General features: G+C 38.2%; 1 protein-coding gene across 4 annotated transcripts in view; it reads right to left on the bottom strand.

The window, feature by feature from the left end:
* Positions 1 to 1,687: 1,687 nt before the first annotated feature.
* Positions 1,688 to 15,510, bottom strand: part of pde1cb (phosphodiesterase 1C, calmodulin-dependent b) — a 123,927-nt gene continuing 110,104 nt past the window's right edge. For all 4 annotated transcript variants that reach the window (XM_088085684.1, XM_088085683.1, XM_088085685.1 and 1 more), the window contains 7 exons: positions 13,623 to 13,743; positions 12,221 to 12,302; positions 10,803 to 10,923; positions 9,147 to 9,316; positions 7,956 to 8,189; positions 5,877 to 5,939; positions 1,688 to 5,020 (listed from right to left, as the gene is read on the bottom strand). In XM_088085684.1, coding sequence (XP_087941810.1) covers positions 4,998 to 5,020; positions 5,877 to 5,939; positions 7,956 to 8,189; positions 9,147 to 9,316; positions 10,803 to 10,923; positions 12,221 to 12,302; positions 13,623 to 13,743 — 814 coding nt within the window. In that variant the 3' untranslated portion in view covers positions 1,688 to 4,997. The remainder of the gene's footprint in view (positions 5,021 to 5,876; positions 5,940 to 7,955; positions 8,190 to 9,146; positions 9,317 to 10,802; positions 10,924 to 12,220; positions 12,303 to 13,622; positions 13,744 to 15,510) is intronic.

Here is a 15,510-nt window from a genome sequence, read left to right on the forward strand (position 1 = left end):
ATTTTTCTACCACTACCAGTCTCTGTCAGGCCTTTAACCCTTTAAAACCTGAGCAAATTGGCTTGATTTATTTCAAAAATACGGGAAGAGGATGATGAGCTACTTAATAAGAAATTGTCCAAAAACACTTTTTTTTCTGTGATATAATTTTAGGCATATAATTCATAAATTTATAATTAGTTTTCTCTATTTTTTTCTATATATATTCTTTTTTTTGTTTATGTTTTATCAAGTTTTTGGGACATTTCCAGCCAAATTGCTCATTATGATTTTTTCCCCTGTGTTTCTGGAAGAAACTCAAACAATTTTCTCAGGTTTCAGAGGTTTAAATGCTAGTGAAAGGCATCTGATTGCAGCACAAGGCAACCAATGTCGATCCAGGTGTTAAAGGGTTGAAAACATCCAATATATAGCTTCACAAATAAACAATGCATTTTTACAAGTGTACACCAGCCATATACTTTTGCAAGTTTTTCATGAACTTTCATGAGCAGGAATAATCACAAAAGACAGGTTTAATTTACTTAATTTACTTTCACATTAACATTTAAATATCCACTAATAGGTTTGTAGGAACCACTGAGATACAGAAGAACATAAGTATATTTCTTAAATACAAAGTGTTTAACTTGTTCAGATTTGCAGACAAACATACAGATCCAGAAATAAAAAGGGTGTGAATTCAGACTGCAAAGAACAGTAATCATCTGTAATCATCATACGATAGTGTTGCATCAGTGATACAGCCTTTTGACAAGTGCAGACCAGATTTTATTGTGCATCTGTTTTACCCCAGTGATACCACAAAATATGAGCATGAACTGTATAAATGATGGACATAGCTACCGTGACATCATCCATTGGTCTGTGGACTGCCGTTTTGAAGCCATCTTGGGTTCTTGTAGCCAGAAGTGACCATATTTGTATGACAGGTTGGGTTGTGGAGGAGCGAGGGGTGGATCTTACTCACAGACTGTAGAGACGCCTCACAAACAATCTATCACACATCTGACATCATATACAGTTGTCATGAATGTTGAAATTAGCTATAGAGATCAACACTTTTTTTCTATCGTGCTGTAAACATGTTTATTTTTGCTATAAAGTTGGACATTTTAACATGGAGGTTTTTGGGTATTTACTCTGTTTTGGAGTCAGCCTCAAGTGGCCATTCGAAGAACTGCAGTGTTTGGCGCCTCCATATTGGCCTCATTTTTCAGCCTCGGAGGTTGTCACTTTGTTGATGTGTACCATGACGTAATTACCTCACGTGAGTGACATCACTGCAAAACTAACATACGTAAATTACATCACCTTTGGTTTCACACAAGACACAAACTGCGGTTTTCTGGGTGAAAGTCATGTTTTGTTTGACCGCTCCCTTCTTGCCCTGTTGCTTTTTATTCTGCATCAGCTGCTCTCAACGTCAAATATTACCACGAATGGGTTTACATTTGAGTGAGCTAAAAGAATGCTGTACTGCAGAAACACGCCTACAGGTGCCTTTGGCGTCAATGGCACACCTCAAGGGGTGTGACAAAGTGTCGGTATTTGATGACTGGATAATGAAAATGGGCTGAGACACCAAACTGATCTTTTATTGGTAAAATTGGCAGAGTGCCCCTTTAAATGTAGGTCATGTAATACTGTGGTGGAGTTGTAGAAATGAAGACAGGCAGACATGATCTGAGCCCTTTGAGTCCAGATTTATTGATACGGCTGTGCAGTCACAGAGCATGGTGGCACACACGGCCGCCTGGCCGGCATGGGACAGTGACACACACATGCATGCACATACATGCACACAGGCACACACACCCATTCACACTGTCTTAGTCCGTCTATTCAGGGATGTAGTGGAGGTTAAACATGAGGAGGTTAAATGTATGTTTTTATTTGTGTGTATAATAAAAAAAAGTCTTCTTATTCTCTCCTAATCATTGAACATTTTGTTTTTCATATGTAAACATATTCAGTGGTATTGGCTTAAAATGATGTATAAAACATATGAGAATATGATCTTTAAAGACAAAAAAAAAGAAAAAAAGATGAAAAGTATTTTTTGATGATTTTTTTTTTGTGGTGTGAATTATTTACCAGCTTTAACAGTCCACTTCATCACTTTATATTTATCCCTCTCTCTCTCTCGCTCTCTCTCTCACACACACACACACACACATTCATATCACCACACTCGCATCGATAGAGCAGATCACAGTGAGGAGATCAGAAATGCACATTAAGTATTTTTCGGCAGTTTCTCTCACACACACGTGCACACACACACGCTCACTTTACATCCGTCAAACCTCAGAACAGTTTAAGATCCGTCATTATAGAGTGATTCAGACTAAACGAGGAAACAAAGCATTAAACAAACAACAAATAACCTGTTCTGTAGTAACAATTACAAAACACCATGTTTAGAAGTCTTTACATGTCATAAATACAGCTATATTTTCTGATTATGGTCGGTATAAATTCTCGTTAAATATTCATACAGTAGGCTATCACAGTAGCAAGTGAGAGATAGAGCGAACTACAAGACTGTACATGTGTTGGTCCCTTGGTACAGAAAATACATTCTGCTTCACCAAGTGTCAGGCAGGCTATTTCAAGCACACAATGAGTGTTTGTTCTATTTATAAATCTAATTTTTATATGATTGTTACACTTTGAATTTACAGTTTTAGATTTTGACTTCAGAGCTGGTGGAATAAAACATATCGAAAAGACACACACAGGGACGAATAAATCCAGAGGAGAGACTAAATGACGGAAATAAAAGTTGAAGACGTACTTTTTGACAACCCAGCAAAGAGTACAGTGAAACCAAAGAAGCTATACAGCTATAAAATAAATGAAAAAAAGCAAAATATAGCACTACAAATACTTCTGCAACATCAAACTTTACAGAGAGACTTTCCAACAGAGTCTAAAATAAAAGACTTTTTAGTGTGAATAAATCGTAGGAAGATATGGACTGTTTTGTTTGACTGTACCTGGATCAGCACAGATTCAAATGACATCAAAAAATTAGCTTTCCTACAGATGCAAGGTGTCACATGGAAAGAACATATATAGGCACACAATCAGCCAGCTGGCTTGCTAACCACCGACTAACTTTTAGGTAGAAAGTAGCATGTGGTTACATCGCGTGATAAAACTGCACGATACTAAAGTTCCTGTTATAATATAAAAATGAGGAGTGTGCATTGAAACAAAGAGGCTAAAAAATAATTCCTACATTTTAGAAGTTATTTACCCTTTTTTAAACCCCATATATACTTGATGTTTTAGTATATGTACCAGTATACACATGTGCAGTATACTGTTAAATAGCATGCCAAGAACTTGGCACAATAAATTTTGTGATTTTCATAGTAATTAAAAACAAAGAAAAATAAAAGTGCACATTTTTTTTAGGGAAAAACATCCATAATTATGCAAATACTGCCAAAATCTTCTTCCAATTACACATATTAAGCATATAGTAAAAGCTGAACCGGCATTGCAGAGGTTCAATATGTTACATATGCACAATAAGCAATATTTGCATCTCCTATACACAACATTACAAGCCTTTAAAACCTGGCAAACAACCAAGAAGCAGATACAGTTTGGACTCATAGCCTTGGATGCATCACAGAAGCATGATGGATTCAACTGGCTGCACGAGCACGCTGTAAACATGGCGATTAAAACATTACAACAACAACCTCGGAGGCGAAGCTGCTGTAACACAACTGTACTGCAAAATAAAACACCTACAGAAGTTTTTTCTCTAATTCAGCAACAGTTTTTTGACTTTTTGCTACAGCTTAAATACATATAAGAAGGCATCGAGAATAAGTCTTTTGACGAAGAAATGACGTACAGTGTGAAGATATTAGACACATCGAGTGCATGATTCATAATAGAGGACACAAAAAATGCAAAATAAGAACGTTACAAAAAAGAAAAGTAAAAGATTTTATATGTTACAAAAACTTGTGATATGTTTGAAATGCAAAAGTTGCATTCTAATTTTTGGACGTTTCTCACTACAGTATCTTACATTATATCCAAAAACAAAAGGTGGATTGTGGAATCGTAGGATTTCTACTCCTCCTCAGATCCATACATATACAAATTCTCAATATATACAGTAAAGAGGACAGAAACACAGACAGAAAAATTAATATAACCTCGCTGCAAGGGAACCATTACAATTGCACAATGTTGGAGGAAAGCACTAAGAGAGTAAACATGGGAGAAAATCAGTGACGTCTTGAAGCCTCAGCAAGCATAAGAGACTCACAACAGGAGCCCCTAAAGCACGGGAAAAGTTTCTACACAGAGTAGTAGCTTTTAAGTGAGTACTTTTTTAGTAAAATAGTAGCACTATAAACCTGTGAATTTAACCCCAGAGCACTGTACACACACTGCCGTACATACTGTTTAGCAGCTATAGGAGTCTCTCTTGATCTATTCTCCCACATATCTGCTCTCATGTATTCTTCAGCAAGTACCAAAATAAATTACTGTAAAGCAAAAGTTTATATGTCTAAGTTAACTTTTGTACCCAACAATACTTGTGACGCCAAAGTCTAACAAAGATGGAGAAGCAAACACACCACAGCAGTGAGAAGTGTGTACGATGGCTACATGTGTGTGGCTGACACACAACTTCAGATTGGCAAAATAGCAAAAAGAAAAGCAACATTTTCAGAGTCTCAAAGGCTCCTCTTCATCCCGTCATCATAAGGTCAATAAATCTTCCTCTGTATTGTCGTTATCAGTAAGCAGGGAGGGAGGAGTAATGCACATGGGTGGAGCTGCAAGCTCTGGGAGTATAAACATGGTGAAAGTCAAATCAAAAGGAAGTGAGAGTGTCAGTTTCTTAGTGTCCTGTAGAGGGCGACGCAGTCCAACTTATGGCTTTCCCTCTGGTGCGAGTTTATCTTCCTGTACAGGTAAAAGCAGGTTCAGCGTGACAGTGACTCTGCACAGCTCGCTTATTCCATCGCCATTTCTGCTTCTGGAACACAAACACAGAATATCAATTATTTTGGGGATATTATAAAATGAACTGATTGTCTATTTTTGGGAAATCTGCCTGACTCTGGGTCCAGATATTTCATTAGTCACTGGTGAATGTCAAGACATTGGATACATTACTACAAGTTCAGTTTTATTTCACATAATCTAACCTACGGCCAAAAGTTGGCTTAGTGCACAAGTAAATAAAATATATTGCAAAATAAACAGAAATGGCACTTCAAAATAAAAGCTCTATGCTGGAAATTCACTGTACTTTTTACAAATTTGACATGTTTACAAGTCACTTGCAGTCCATTTGGAACGAACCCAAGACCCACTTTTAGGGGATCCACAATTTGGGAACCACTGCACTAGAGGACTAAACAGCTAAAGTTTGAAACCCTCTCACATGGTTAATAAACTGTCTACAACTTAGTCAAAGTATTTTTAGATTACAGTGAAAACCTGTGTTTGATTCAACATTTACACACTATGACAGCTAGAAATCTTCATACAAGTACTAACAGTGTATTTCTCCTAAAGCAGTGTAGTATTTTTGTGCAGATACTATCCCTCCATTTCCTAAAGAAGATTCAGGCGTTAAATTTATTTCATAAGGTCATGAAATACACACCAGTTTATTAGCCGCATACAAGTGTCTCCCTCATTTTTTCCCACCCAATTTATATGAATGAGGAATCACCTCTCTGCATATTACAGTGATAATATTCAAATCACCACAAACTGCATCCTGAACATTACAACATTTATGAAGGACTGTTGTATTAGTCTGCTTTAGTGCAGCATGATGTACCTAACAAATTCACAGCAGATAACTGAGGAAAAAAACTCACCATCGTCTCCTTTGTTTTTGTTTTCTTCACCCTCTGGAGATTCAGTCCCCTCAGACAACTCTCCTAAAAAGGTCCAGAAAGTTGTGTTATTGGTCACACTGCAAACATGTGCTCGATCCAAAACAGAAAATGAAATCCTCAAAGCATCCTCTCTTCTTTATGAAGTTTGTCAAAACATGTTTGACCTCATCTACCTGCCAGTGAGTCACTGTAAACTCGCGCTGAGCAGCCAAGCAAAGTCCAAACCTGCAGAACTTACTTAGATGCCAAATATGTTGGCTGAATTTTGGGGTGTAAAATGTGTATTAAATGATGCACGAGACATCTACAAGTTTTGGGTTTGAAATATATTCCCTGTGTGCAAATATCACATGGCTGCAGTAAAGAGCTTGAACAAGCTGATACAGAAAACTGTGAGACTATCAGAGTGGAATAAGAATATTTTTTTCAACCTGAAAGAAAAACTTTGGTATTTTTCAACATGGATCCTATTTTCCATGATTTCGTGACTAAGTGACTGATGGAGACAGCTCGGGTCATGTTCGCACCATCCATTTATGTCCACTAAAAGTTCCTGTTTTTGCCACTGACATGCTAAGATTGTTATTATAAGTGTCTGACAGCATTATGGAAAGGACCCCTACAGGGGATTAAATTCTATTTTTTCCTTTCACCTTTCACTTGACTTGGATTGTTCGTTAATATGTCTAACCAAGTCTCGCTCAAGGCTCCCTCTGAAGTCTTGTGAGTTAAATTATTGCAGGAAGACAATGACCAACAGAACAAATCAAGCAAAACCATAGACTGTATAAAAAAATAACTGCAACTGTGATTACCCCCATTGGTTTGTGGATTCCTGTTTTGAGTTCGGAATTTCAGACATCGCCGTTTTGGGGGGTTTTTTTAGCCAGAAGTGACCACATTTGGACGAGGACACTATCTGCCAACAGCCTGTCACTCAAAGCAGTTGCGACCTTAAATATGTGTAACTTTAAGCCTTTAGAAAAATGGCAATAGGTGAGTTATTTAAAAAAACAAAAAAAAAACAGGCTGTAAACGTTTATTTCTGCTGTAAAGTTGGGCACTTTAACATGGGGGTCTATGGGGACTCACTTGCCTCTGGAGTCAACCTCAAGTGGCCGTTTGATGAGCTGTAGTCTTTGGCAATTCCGCATTAGCTTAATTTTTCAGCCTTGGAGGTTGCCTCTTTGGAAAAACGTTCAATATCTTTGTAGGGTTTTTTCTATGATCTTATCAGACTATTTTAATACCACTCTGAGCCTGTTAGTGTCAAAAACAAGCACTTTTAGTTGATGTACAGGATGGAGGACTATTGTTCCCGTGTTGTTACACTGCAGCCTGTTTTATGGCTGCAGCGCTCTCAGTCAATACTGGATCAATTTTCAAAATTGTTCCATTACTCATTTAGACACAAAAATATGGGGAAAATGTACAGGTTGAAAAATATAGAAGTTTTCCTTTAAAGCTACTCAAGATAAAATAAAAAATAAAAAAAACTCTTTACAATAAAGAGATGAACTATGACTGATTACACTGTGTAGTCACTCTATTAAGTTTTCTAAATGCCGCATATTAAATATGATTTTTTTCCCTTCCATTATTAAACATTTCAGCTACAGTTTGTTTTTTGGTGATCCTCCCATGTCCCTGTTCTTTTATTCCTGCATTGATTTAGAAGAACTTTTATTCACAATAGAATTACTTAGAATAAATCAATTTTCTAGATAATGGCAAACAAATGTTGTACAATGTGAATACACGTTTTTCTTACAAACATTAAATTGATATATGTGGTCACTGCATTTGCATACAGTTAGTGAGTTGTGATGCAAAGAACTTCAGACGAATATTCTCACCATAACGTGTCTGTATTAATACACTTGTGGCATTAGGTTAAATGAAAGTGAATGGGTGCTAACGGTCAGGAGAAATGCTGAAAACATCATGAAAAAGACACAGTTATAGAAATGTTACTAAGATCAATGCACCGTAATGTACAGCACATTTAGAGAAACAACCTTATGTCATGCTATGGGATTTCACAGTTAGAGGACGTACCGTTCTGCAGTGGCAGATTCTTGTGTGTGTCGCTCCCAGGCTGCGCCCCCTGCTCCGTTTCCTCCGTGTCACCATCTGGTGGTCGGCTGACCTCCGTGGACTCGGGCTCCTCTCCCTCCAGTTGGTCCTCCTTTGGTTCAGGCTGCTCTGGTTCTGCGTCGACCTCCTGGGGCTCCATGGCCTCTTCCTGCTGGGCTTTTTCCTCCGCTTCCCTTTTAGCTCTCTCCTCCGCCTCTGAGGTCACATGGAGGGTGGAGGGCAGGTTAGCACGTGTGTGAGTATGAGTGTGTCCATGTGCATTAATTCATACTAAACTCTTACTTGAGGCCTGTAAAGGTTGAGAGAGCTTGTTGGACCGTTTTTTTTCTGTTCTAGACCCGATATGAGGCTGATGTCTGAAACTCTCTATGAGTTTTAACCTCTTAAACTTGAATAAACAGAGTTTTTGGCCACTTGGGGGCAGCAAAAACAAGCTGCACATGTATTTATCACCGTTAACCCTTTACAAATGCGGTTGGATATCTGTTTGCTTGTGCTGCCTTCCGATGCCTTTTACTTTGAAACCTGAGAAAATTGGTTTGATTTATTTGAAAACATGGGAAAAATGTAATGACTAACTTGGCAACGAATGACTGACAAATTGCAAGAAATTAGTCAAAGTTGATGAAGAAAATGAACTGAAAATGAACAGAAAATTAGTTTTTAAAAAATTGTGACAATTATTATAAAATTATTAAATAACTACAGAAAAATGTCCAGAATTTTTTATAATCCTTTTTGTTTTGTCTAAAATGATGTTACAGGAGAAAAAAAAAACACATTTCTTAATTTTCTGCACTTTTTGGACAATGTGTTGTTAAGTTGCTCAGTGCCTTCTTTCCACGTTTTTAACAGAAATCAAATCAATTTACTCAGGTTTTAAAAGGGTTAAAGTTGAATAAGTGAAAGTCCAACATTCACTTTTATAGCTCTGTTTTGGTTTCTACCAACCTATGAGGGTAATATTTGAGTTTTTAGTTGCTTAACTGCTTCACTAAGTTCACCTGTTTATTCATAACTGTGTCTGTCCGCTATTTGGTGCTGAGCAGGAAGTGTACAGTGGATTTTTAGAGATTTTTTTTAGTAAATGACCCTGATGAGAGCAATGAAAGCGATGACGGTGAAACCGTTAAGTTGCAGGCTGTACTGTACCTTTAGATGCCTGAGCTTTCCACCTCTCTCTGTTCTGATAAACCTCTTCATTCCACAACGCCTTGAAGTTCTTCAGGTCCACCGTCAGCAGAGAGCTTTGTCCTGACGAGCTGCTGTCGGAGCTCTTCACACTTTGCCTCTTGGTCTCCTCCGAACTAATACTGTTCAGACTGGACAGAAAAATGAAGAGAAAGAGGGAAGGGAAATAAGTTAAACAAGGGTTCCTTGAGCTAAATGCTGCATGTTAACAAAGGTAACGTTAATGTTTAGCAGGTATAATGTTTACCGTGTTCACTATATTAGTTTAGCATATAAGCAGGTTGAAATAAGGTAATTAGCACTAAACACTGAGGATGATCTTAATTTTGTTCATTGTGCAGGTACATGTTCATGCACAAAGCTTAACATTTACATGGGAAGCAAACAGCGGGATCCCGGGCCCCCATCTACCTCCCCTCCTGTCGCCTTACAGGCACTTTCCAGTGCTGTATATTATGGTCATTGCCGCTGCGTTACAAACTGCTGCCACTCTGTGTGTATCATTCCGTCACGAAAGGTGCCACTTTATGTGGGTGTCTGATGCCAACTACACCAACAAGGCGGCCTTTTTTTGATGAGTTGGGAGTGCGAAAGGGCTGGTAATACTGTTTTGCTGGAGTGTCCCTCTGGGGAGTAGTTGTTCAATGCACCTCAGAGGTGCATTAAAAGACAGGCAGATAATCAGAGGCAGACAGAGAGCGCAGACGTAGTTACAGATGATTGAAAGCAGCTATAAATGTTGAGGAAGAAACAGTCCAAGGAAACCAATAAGCACCCAAGTGTGTACAAAGACAAGGAGACTGCACAAGTGGCAACACTATCTGAGGTTTCCACTCTGTTAACTTCGACTGAAGGCCCACTGAGTGATGCTAATGACTGCTGTTGAGGAGAACGGGGAGGCTGATATTGATGTGCAGGTGCAGCGGACGATGCAGAGCCAGACTCCCAAAGTAATGCTGTATTTTCTAATAGGCCCACTTTAAAAGACACCAATAACAACTTTTTAAAAAACAGCTTTCTCTGGATACTTTAATTATTATTTACGCAACAGCAAGTGGAATGTACTTTCTTATCCGGGTGGTTTTAAAGCCTTGCACATACCTGATTTGGTACGTGGCTGGAGGAAAAGTACTGAGCCGATTAATTAAGGCAGTGGAGACAAAATCACTTTGTTTTGTACCTTGAGAGTGTATGCCAATGCAGCACCAAAAGCCTACTCTAGATCGGGAACGACGAGTTTAGCATCTCTAAAATATCAATTTCAAGGTGTGTGGCTCTGCCCGATGAAAGGTGAAGACATTTCCACGCACAGAAATGGATTACTCATGGGAGACTCATCTGCTGTTCCCAATACCTCCATTAGATATGCTGCTGTTATTGCAGAGGAGCTGCTGACGTTTAATCACGGCATTGAGCGAGCAGTAGACAGGTATGAGAGGTGAGGGATAGAAAACAGTAGCTTTTCCATTCTTCATTAACCAGGCTGGTTGATTAAAAAGTACTCGGATTTGCATACAGGCACCCACTTCCATCTGCTGAGTCCTCCTACTGAGCAGCAACGAAGAATCCAAACTTTTTATCTCTAAATGGACTCTGGGAGAAGGTTCTGCAGCTCACCTTGAGCGTCGAAAGCCAGCAAAACCTGAATGGGACGCCTCGTCGATGAGCGGTTTGACGATACGTTCCATCATGTCCGTCAGCACGGTGAAGGTGGGCACCACAATGAAGTCAATGAACCCTGGTGACAGATGTCAGCAAGTCAGTTCATTCATATTCACATTTCTTAAGTGTTTGAACTGATTGATACAGACGGCAATGAAATGAAGCCCAGAAAAATCACTGTAACACAAATTTATGAAATTAAGGATGTTTTAAATTAATTATAATATCTGAGATCCAAGGTGTTATTAGTCTGACCAGCTGCCAAGATGCAGATGGGAGAAGCTCTGATATGCTCATCTCAGGCAATTCCAGTTACTGCGCTCACAAAAAAGAAAAGGCTGATTTTTTTTTTAAAGTCTATTATTTGGGGAGATATTTTATTTCAGTTATTTACATTTATCATGTTATGAAAAATACACATAAACTCAGAAACATGGCTCAAAATCCCACCCTGTCCCACCCACACACAAACTTAAAGTTAATACATGCTCAAAATGAGAAGGTAGTCAGAAATGAAGTTAAATATCATATACATAAATACTGGGCTGATTCAGACAACTAGTTCTGCCACCTCCTCTGCATGTTTCTCAAGTAAAATAACTAAAAGAAAACTGAATGAAAACTTTTCATCCATCATTGTCAATAATTGACAAGGTGGTGACAGAAAGAGTTTTGGAAGAAAAAGACTATTTATTATGTATCAGTTCTCTATCAAGGCAACTGTCATCACCTTTATCACAAGAAGCACGATAACCCTTTTCATCATATTTTGTTATTTGACATTGATATATATTCATATCAGTTCAGGAAATGGTATTCCATTAAAAGCTCATACAATATGTCTGAGATACTACAACTTAAAGGAAAACTTAAGGGATTTTAGACTTTTTGGAACCTTATTAATGCCACTCATAATTAAATTTAGGGATTAATTCTACATTAGCCAAAATGGATGAAAAAAATTCATGAGCTGACATCTTTCACTTAAGATTTGGGAGAATTTGTCAAATACTTATTGTGTCATAAAACATGACTTTTTGGTTAATGCAAGAGACATTTGGTCACAGATGTTTCAAAGTAACCCATTATTTTGAGCTATTACAATGCAACATCAGAAAATCCTGAAAATCCTACTTCCTAAAAAAAGACTAATAAATAAAAAAGACTTTAAAAGACTAATTCAAGACATTATACGACCAAGTAAGGCCTTATTTTTAGATTTACAGATTCAATGCCTTTAAAGACTTTTTAAAGAAGCGTGGGAACCCTGATATGATTACGAAAGGAAATGTCATTTTTCTGAAATAAGGTTGTATAATGCAGACACACACCAGTATACAGGTGATGTGTGTGAAGATGAAGAAGCCACTCACCGATCTGGGACTGTGCCACCATTGTGGACTTTCGGTCGCAGAGTGGAGAGAACGGCAGGCCGAGCTCTGATTCTTTGTCCCCCTGGAAATACAGCAGCTTCCTCAGTCAAAACCATTCTCAGTGTTTGGTTTCTATAAAGATGTACCCCACCATCCACACATTTACACACAACTAACTGATAAACACACTCGTACACATAGCCGCCGTACACCATATGCTCACACTTCTATTAACACGCTTTGGATTTGTCTGGCCCCCGCCCTTAAATGCTTTTGGGCCACAAATGTGTTTCATTTTCTCTTCTGATGTGACGCAAACAGATGAGATGCTGAGTCGGGAGGCAATGTTCTTTGGAGAGGCTGTTTATCAGTGATTCGTATCCAGAGAGATAAAAGCCTCTCGAAAGCAAAATAACAATAGCACTGATAATGAGAACAATGTGGATTAATAATGGAAGAGTTGAAAGCAATGTGGCACCAGTTAAACACCTGTGCTTCATGTTGACATTAACAAATCTTCAATTTATTATTTATGGTCAAATGCATTGTTTTATCAGAGGTAGTGTTCTACATTTTAATCTGCTGTGTCATGGCATAATTTTTTAAAAATGACTAAGGGGCAGAGTGTCTGCAATTAAACTTATGAACATGGCTGCATATCTCAGTAATATAAAATGCTTTGAGGGGTAGAGTTGTGCCTGCACACTACATTAAATTGGAAAAATAAATAGCTTTTTTGCAACCTGTACATTCTTAAAAACTCCAGCACCACAGGAACGGCTGAAAGCAATTTAACTCTAACAACTTCAGAAAGATACATCAACTCTGCTTTAAATCTAACTTTTTAAAAAAAAAAAAAAAAAATCTTTTGGCAATCCTCAGTAATCATAGGAAAATAGTTCCTCTCAGACTCCATTACCGGTCCAAGAAAGTGTATATTTTCACATAGCAGTAAAAGCATAGGCGTAAATTAAAGGTCAAGAATACACTTTTAAGCAAAGATGGTCAAAAAGTCTTTGAGTGATCAGAAAAAAAGGATATTTTCTGTCAACAACATCGATAATGTGTGTTTCTGACCTAGATTTTCCAATTCAAGAGCCCTCGAGGTTTGCATGCTTGCTTTAATGGCATAATTTACTGGGACACTCAAGTGGAGTGGCACCATCATTAACCTTTTTATTTTACCTGGACTGTCTACCACAACAAGCCGTGTTTGTGTCTAAAACAGTTTTTCGACTGTATGGTTAATTTAGAGGCTGTAGATTTACCTGCGTTATTCTATCAAAATGTTTCTAATATTTAGCTCTGAGTATGTGACCAGCACATCTTTAAACCGCTGAAGCCCACACCAGATCAGCCACCGCTGCGTTACTCTGTGACTGCGTCAGGTCTACCAACTTACCTGTCTGAAGAACTCCTCCAGTAGGGAGGTGGTCCAGCGGTGGTGGAGGTCCCAACTTTTGGCCGGGTGGCTGATGTCTGCTGTGTGCAGCAGCAGGGACAGGGCTTTGGGCTTGTCAATGCTGCAAAAGAGAGCAGATACACAATTTTAAGCACTGAAATTTGCATTGTGCTTTTGGATATGACACACCTAAATCATTACAGGTGCAGCCCAGTGTTTTTAAAAGGTACTATAATACCTTTAAATGAGCTTACCTGCGTAGTCAAGGTTTGATGACAAGTGATGTTATATACCTGCATCTGGTGGGCCGAACCCCTGCTTTGTTAATGTCCTGGCAAAAACTACCAGCGTTGTGCAATTTCAAACTTCACAAGGGCAAGCTCAAAGAATTCAGTTCACACTGATTAAAATGAACTAGTTAATGTTCATGGTTCAGTTAAGATTATAATTCACTGGCAGTTATTTCCAGTCCCTCCACAATTTCATGAGCTCCTTTTGGGATTGTGAAAGAAAGAAATGGCTGATATACAGCAGCTTTTCTAAAGAATTGCGATGCAAGTTGTTTTATTTGTCAATGAAACTGTGGGGGCAAATCACAATTGAAAAAAAGTAGCTGTGATGCTGTCCTGCTGGCCTGCGGTGGTCAGTCAGTCTCTTTTAAATGGTTGATGAATATACTGAATTTTCTGTTTTAAATAGTCAAATTTACGAAAAAGTTGCCGTGACTGGACAAAATTGTATAGTCATGCAGAAATCACAACGATCGTCTGAATTTGCAGTAATTGTCGCGATCACAACATTGCAAAATCCTGAAGGGATAGTATTTCCCAAGACTGGTTAGCAACTTCAACTTGTTGCTGACTGACAGTAGAACTTGTTTCTTTTGATCCAGCAATCACAGTTTGTAAAAAAAACTAGTTTGTCCATAAAAGTCTTTCGAATATTGAAATGAACCGGTGTCAGCAGTGCCAGTAACTGTGTTGTCCTGCCGGTGTTGTGATGGCATGCTGGGTGCCATAAAACAAGCGCTGTTGACTGTCGCAAGAGTAAGCAAAGCTCACATTCAAGTTCATAAGTTGCAACCTGATGCTTTCAGTTTACCAAAAATATAAGCACGATCAATGAACACGCTCTTTTAGAAAGTTCATGCACAACCTTAAAAGTAAATAGACATTCCTGGCAAAACTGCAACAAGGTTATTGAAAAATACCAACCAGCTGAAGGATACATGGACCTTCTCTAAGGCACTGAGTGTCCCTGAGGACAGCTGGGTCAATCATACAGTGAAAAAGAAAAATGGAAAAAATGTGACACAGCTGCAAATGTTCCAAGAGCAATCTGTCCAAAAAATATTGAGTCTCTGTCGAAGAACACAAAATAAAACTTTTAAAAGTCCAAGAGAGGGGAAACTTTTTTAAAGACTATGGCTGTGTTCAATATGACATACTTACATAGTGACTGCTGCATACTCAATATTTAATAGGAATAGTATAGTATAAATAGTATAAATAGTTTTATGCAGTACAAAGACTTAAGTTTTTGTCCTCTGTCACTTACATAGGTGTTGCTTTAGAGAAACATCACTTCAAAGCTAGAATGGACAAGAGTAGAGCTACAAACTGTCAATGTCCCTGGCTATTGTTATAAGAAAGACTTAAAAAAGGTGACACATGCAAAGTGTCCACAAAAAAAATGAACTGGATTATGTTACTAAGACATTAGAAAAAGGATCGGGACATGAGGTGCAGGTAAAAATATATCAAGATATCAAATTAAGACGATGTAGTGCAGAGCAGCAGACCAAGTATTAACTCATCGGGCTGCTTCATTTTAAAAGATGTATAGATGTCAGATGTGCAAGATGTAAGAACCCTTAAAAGATATGTTA

This window comes from Plectropomus leopardus, chromosome 12, assembly GCF_026936395.1.
Source record: "Plectropomus leopardus strain MGB_pleo_1.0 chromosome 12, ASM2693639v1, whole genome shotgun sequence".
Lineage (NCBI taxonomy): Eukaryota > Metazoa > Chordata > Actinopteri > Perciformes > Serranidae > Plectropomus > Plectropomus leopardus.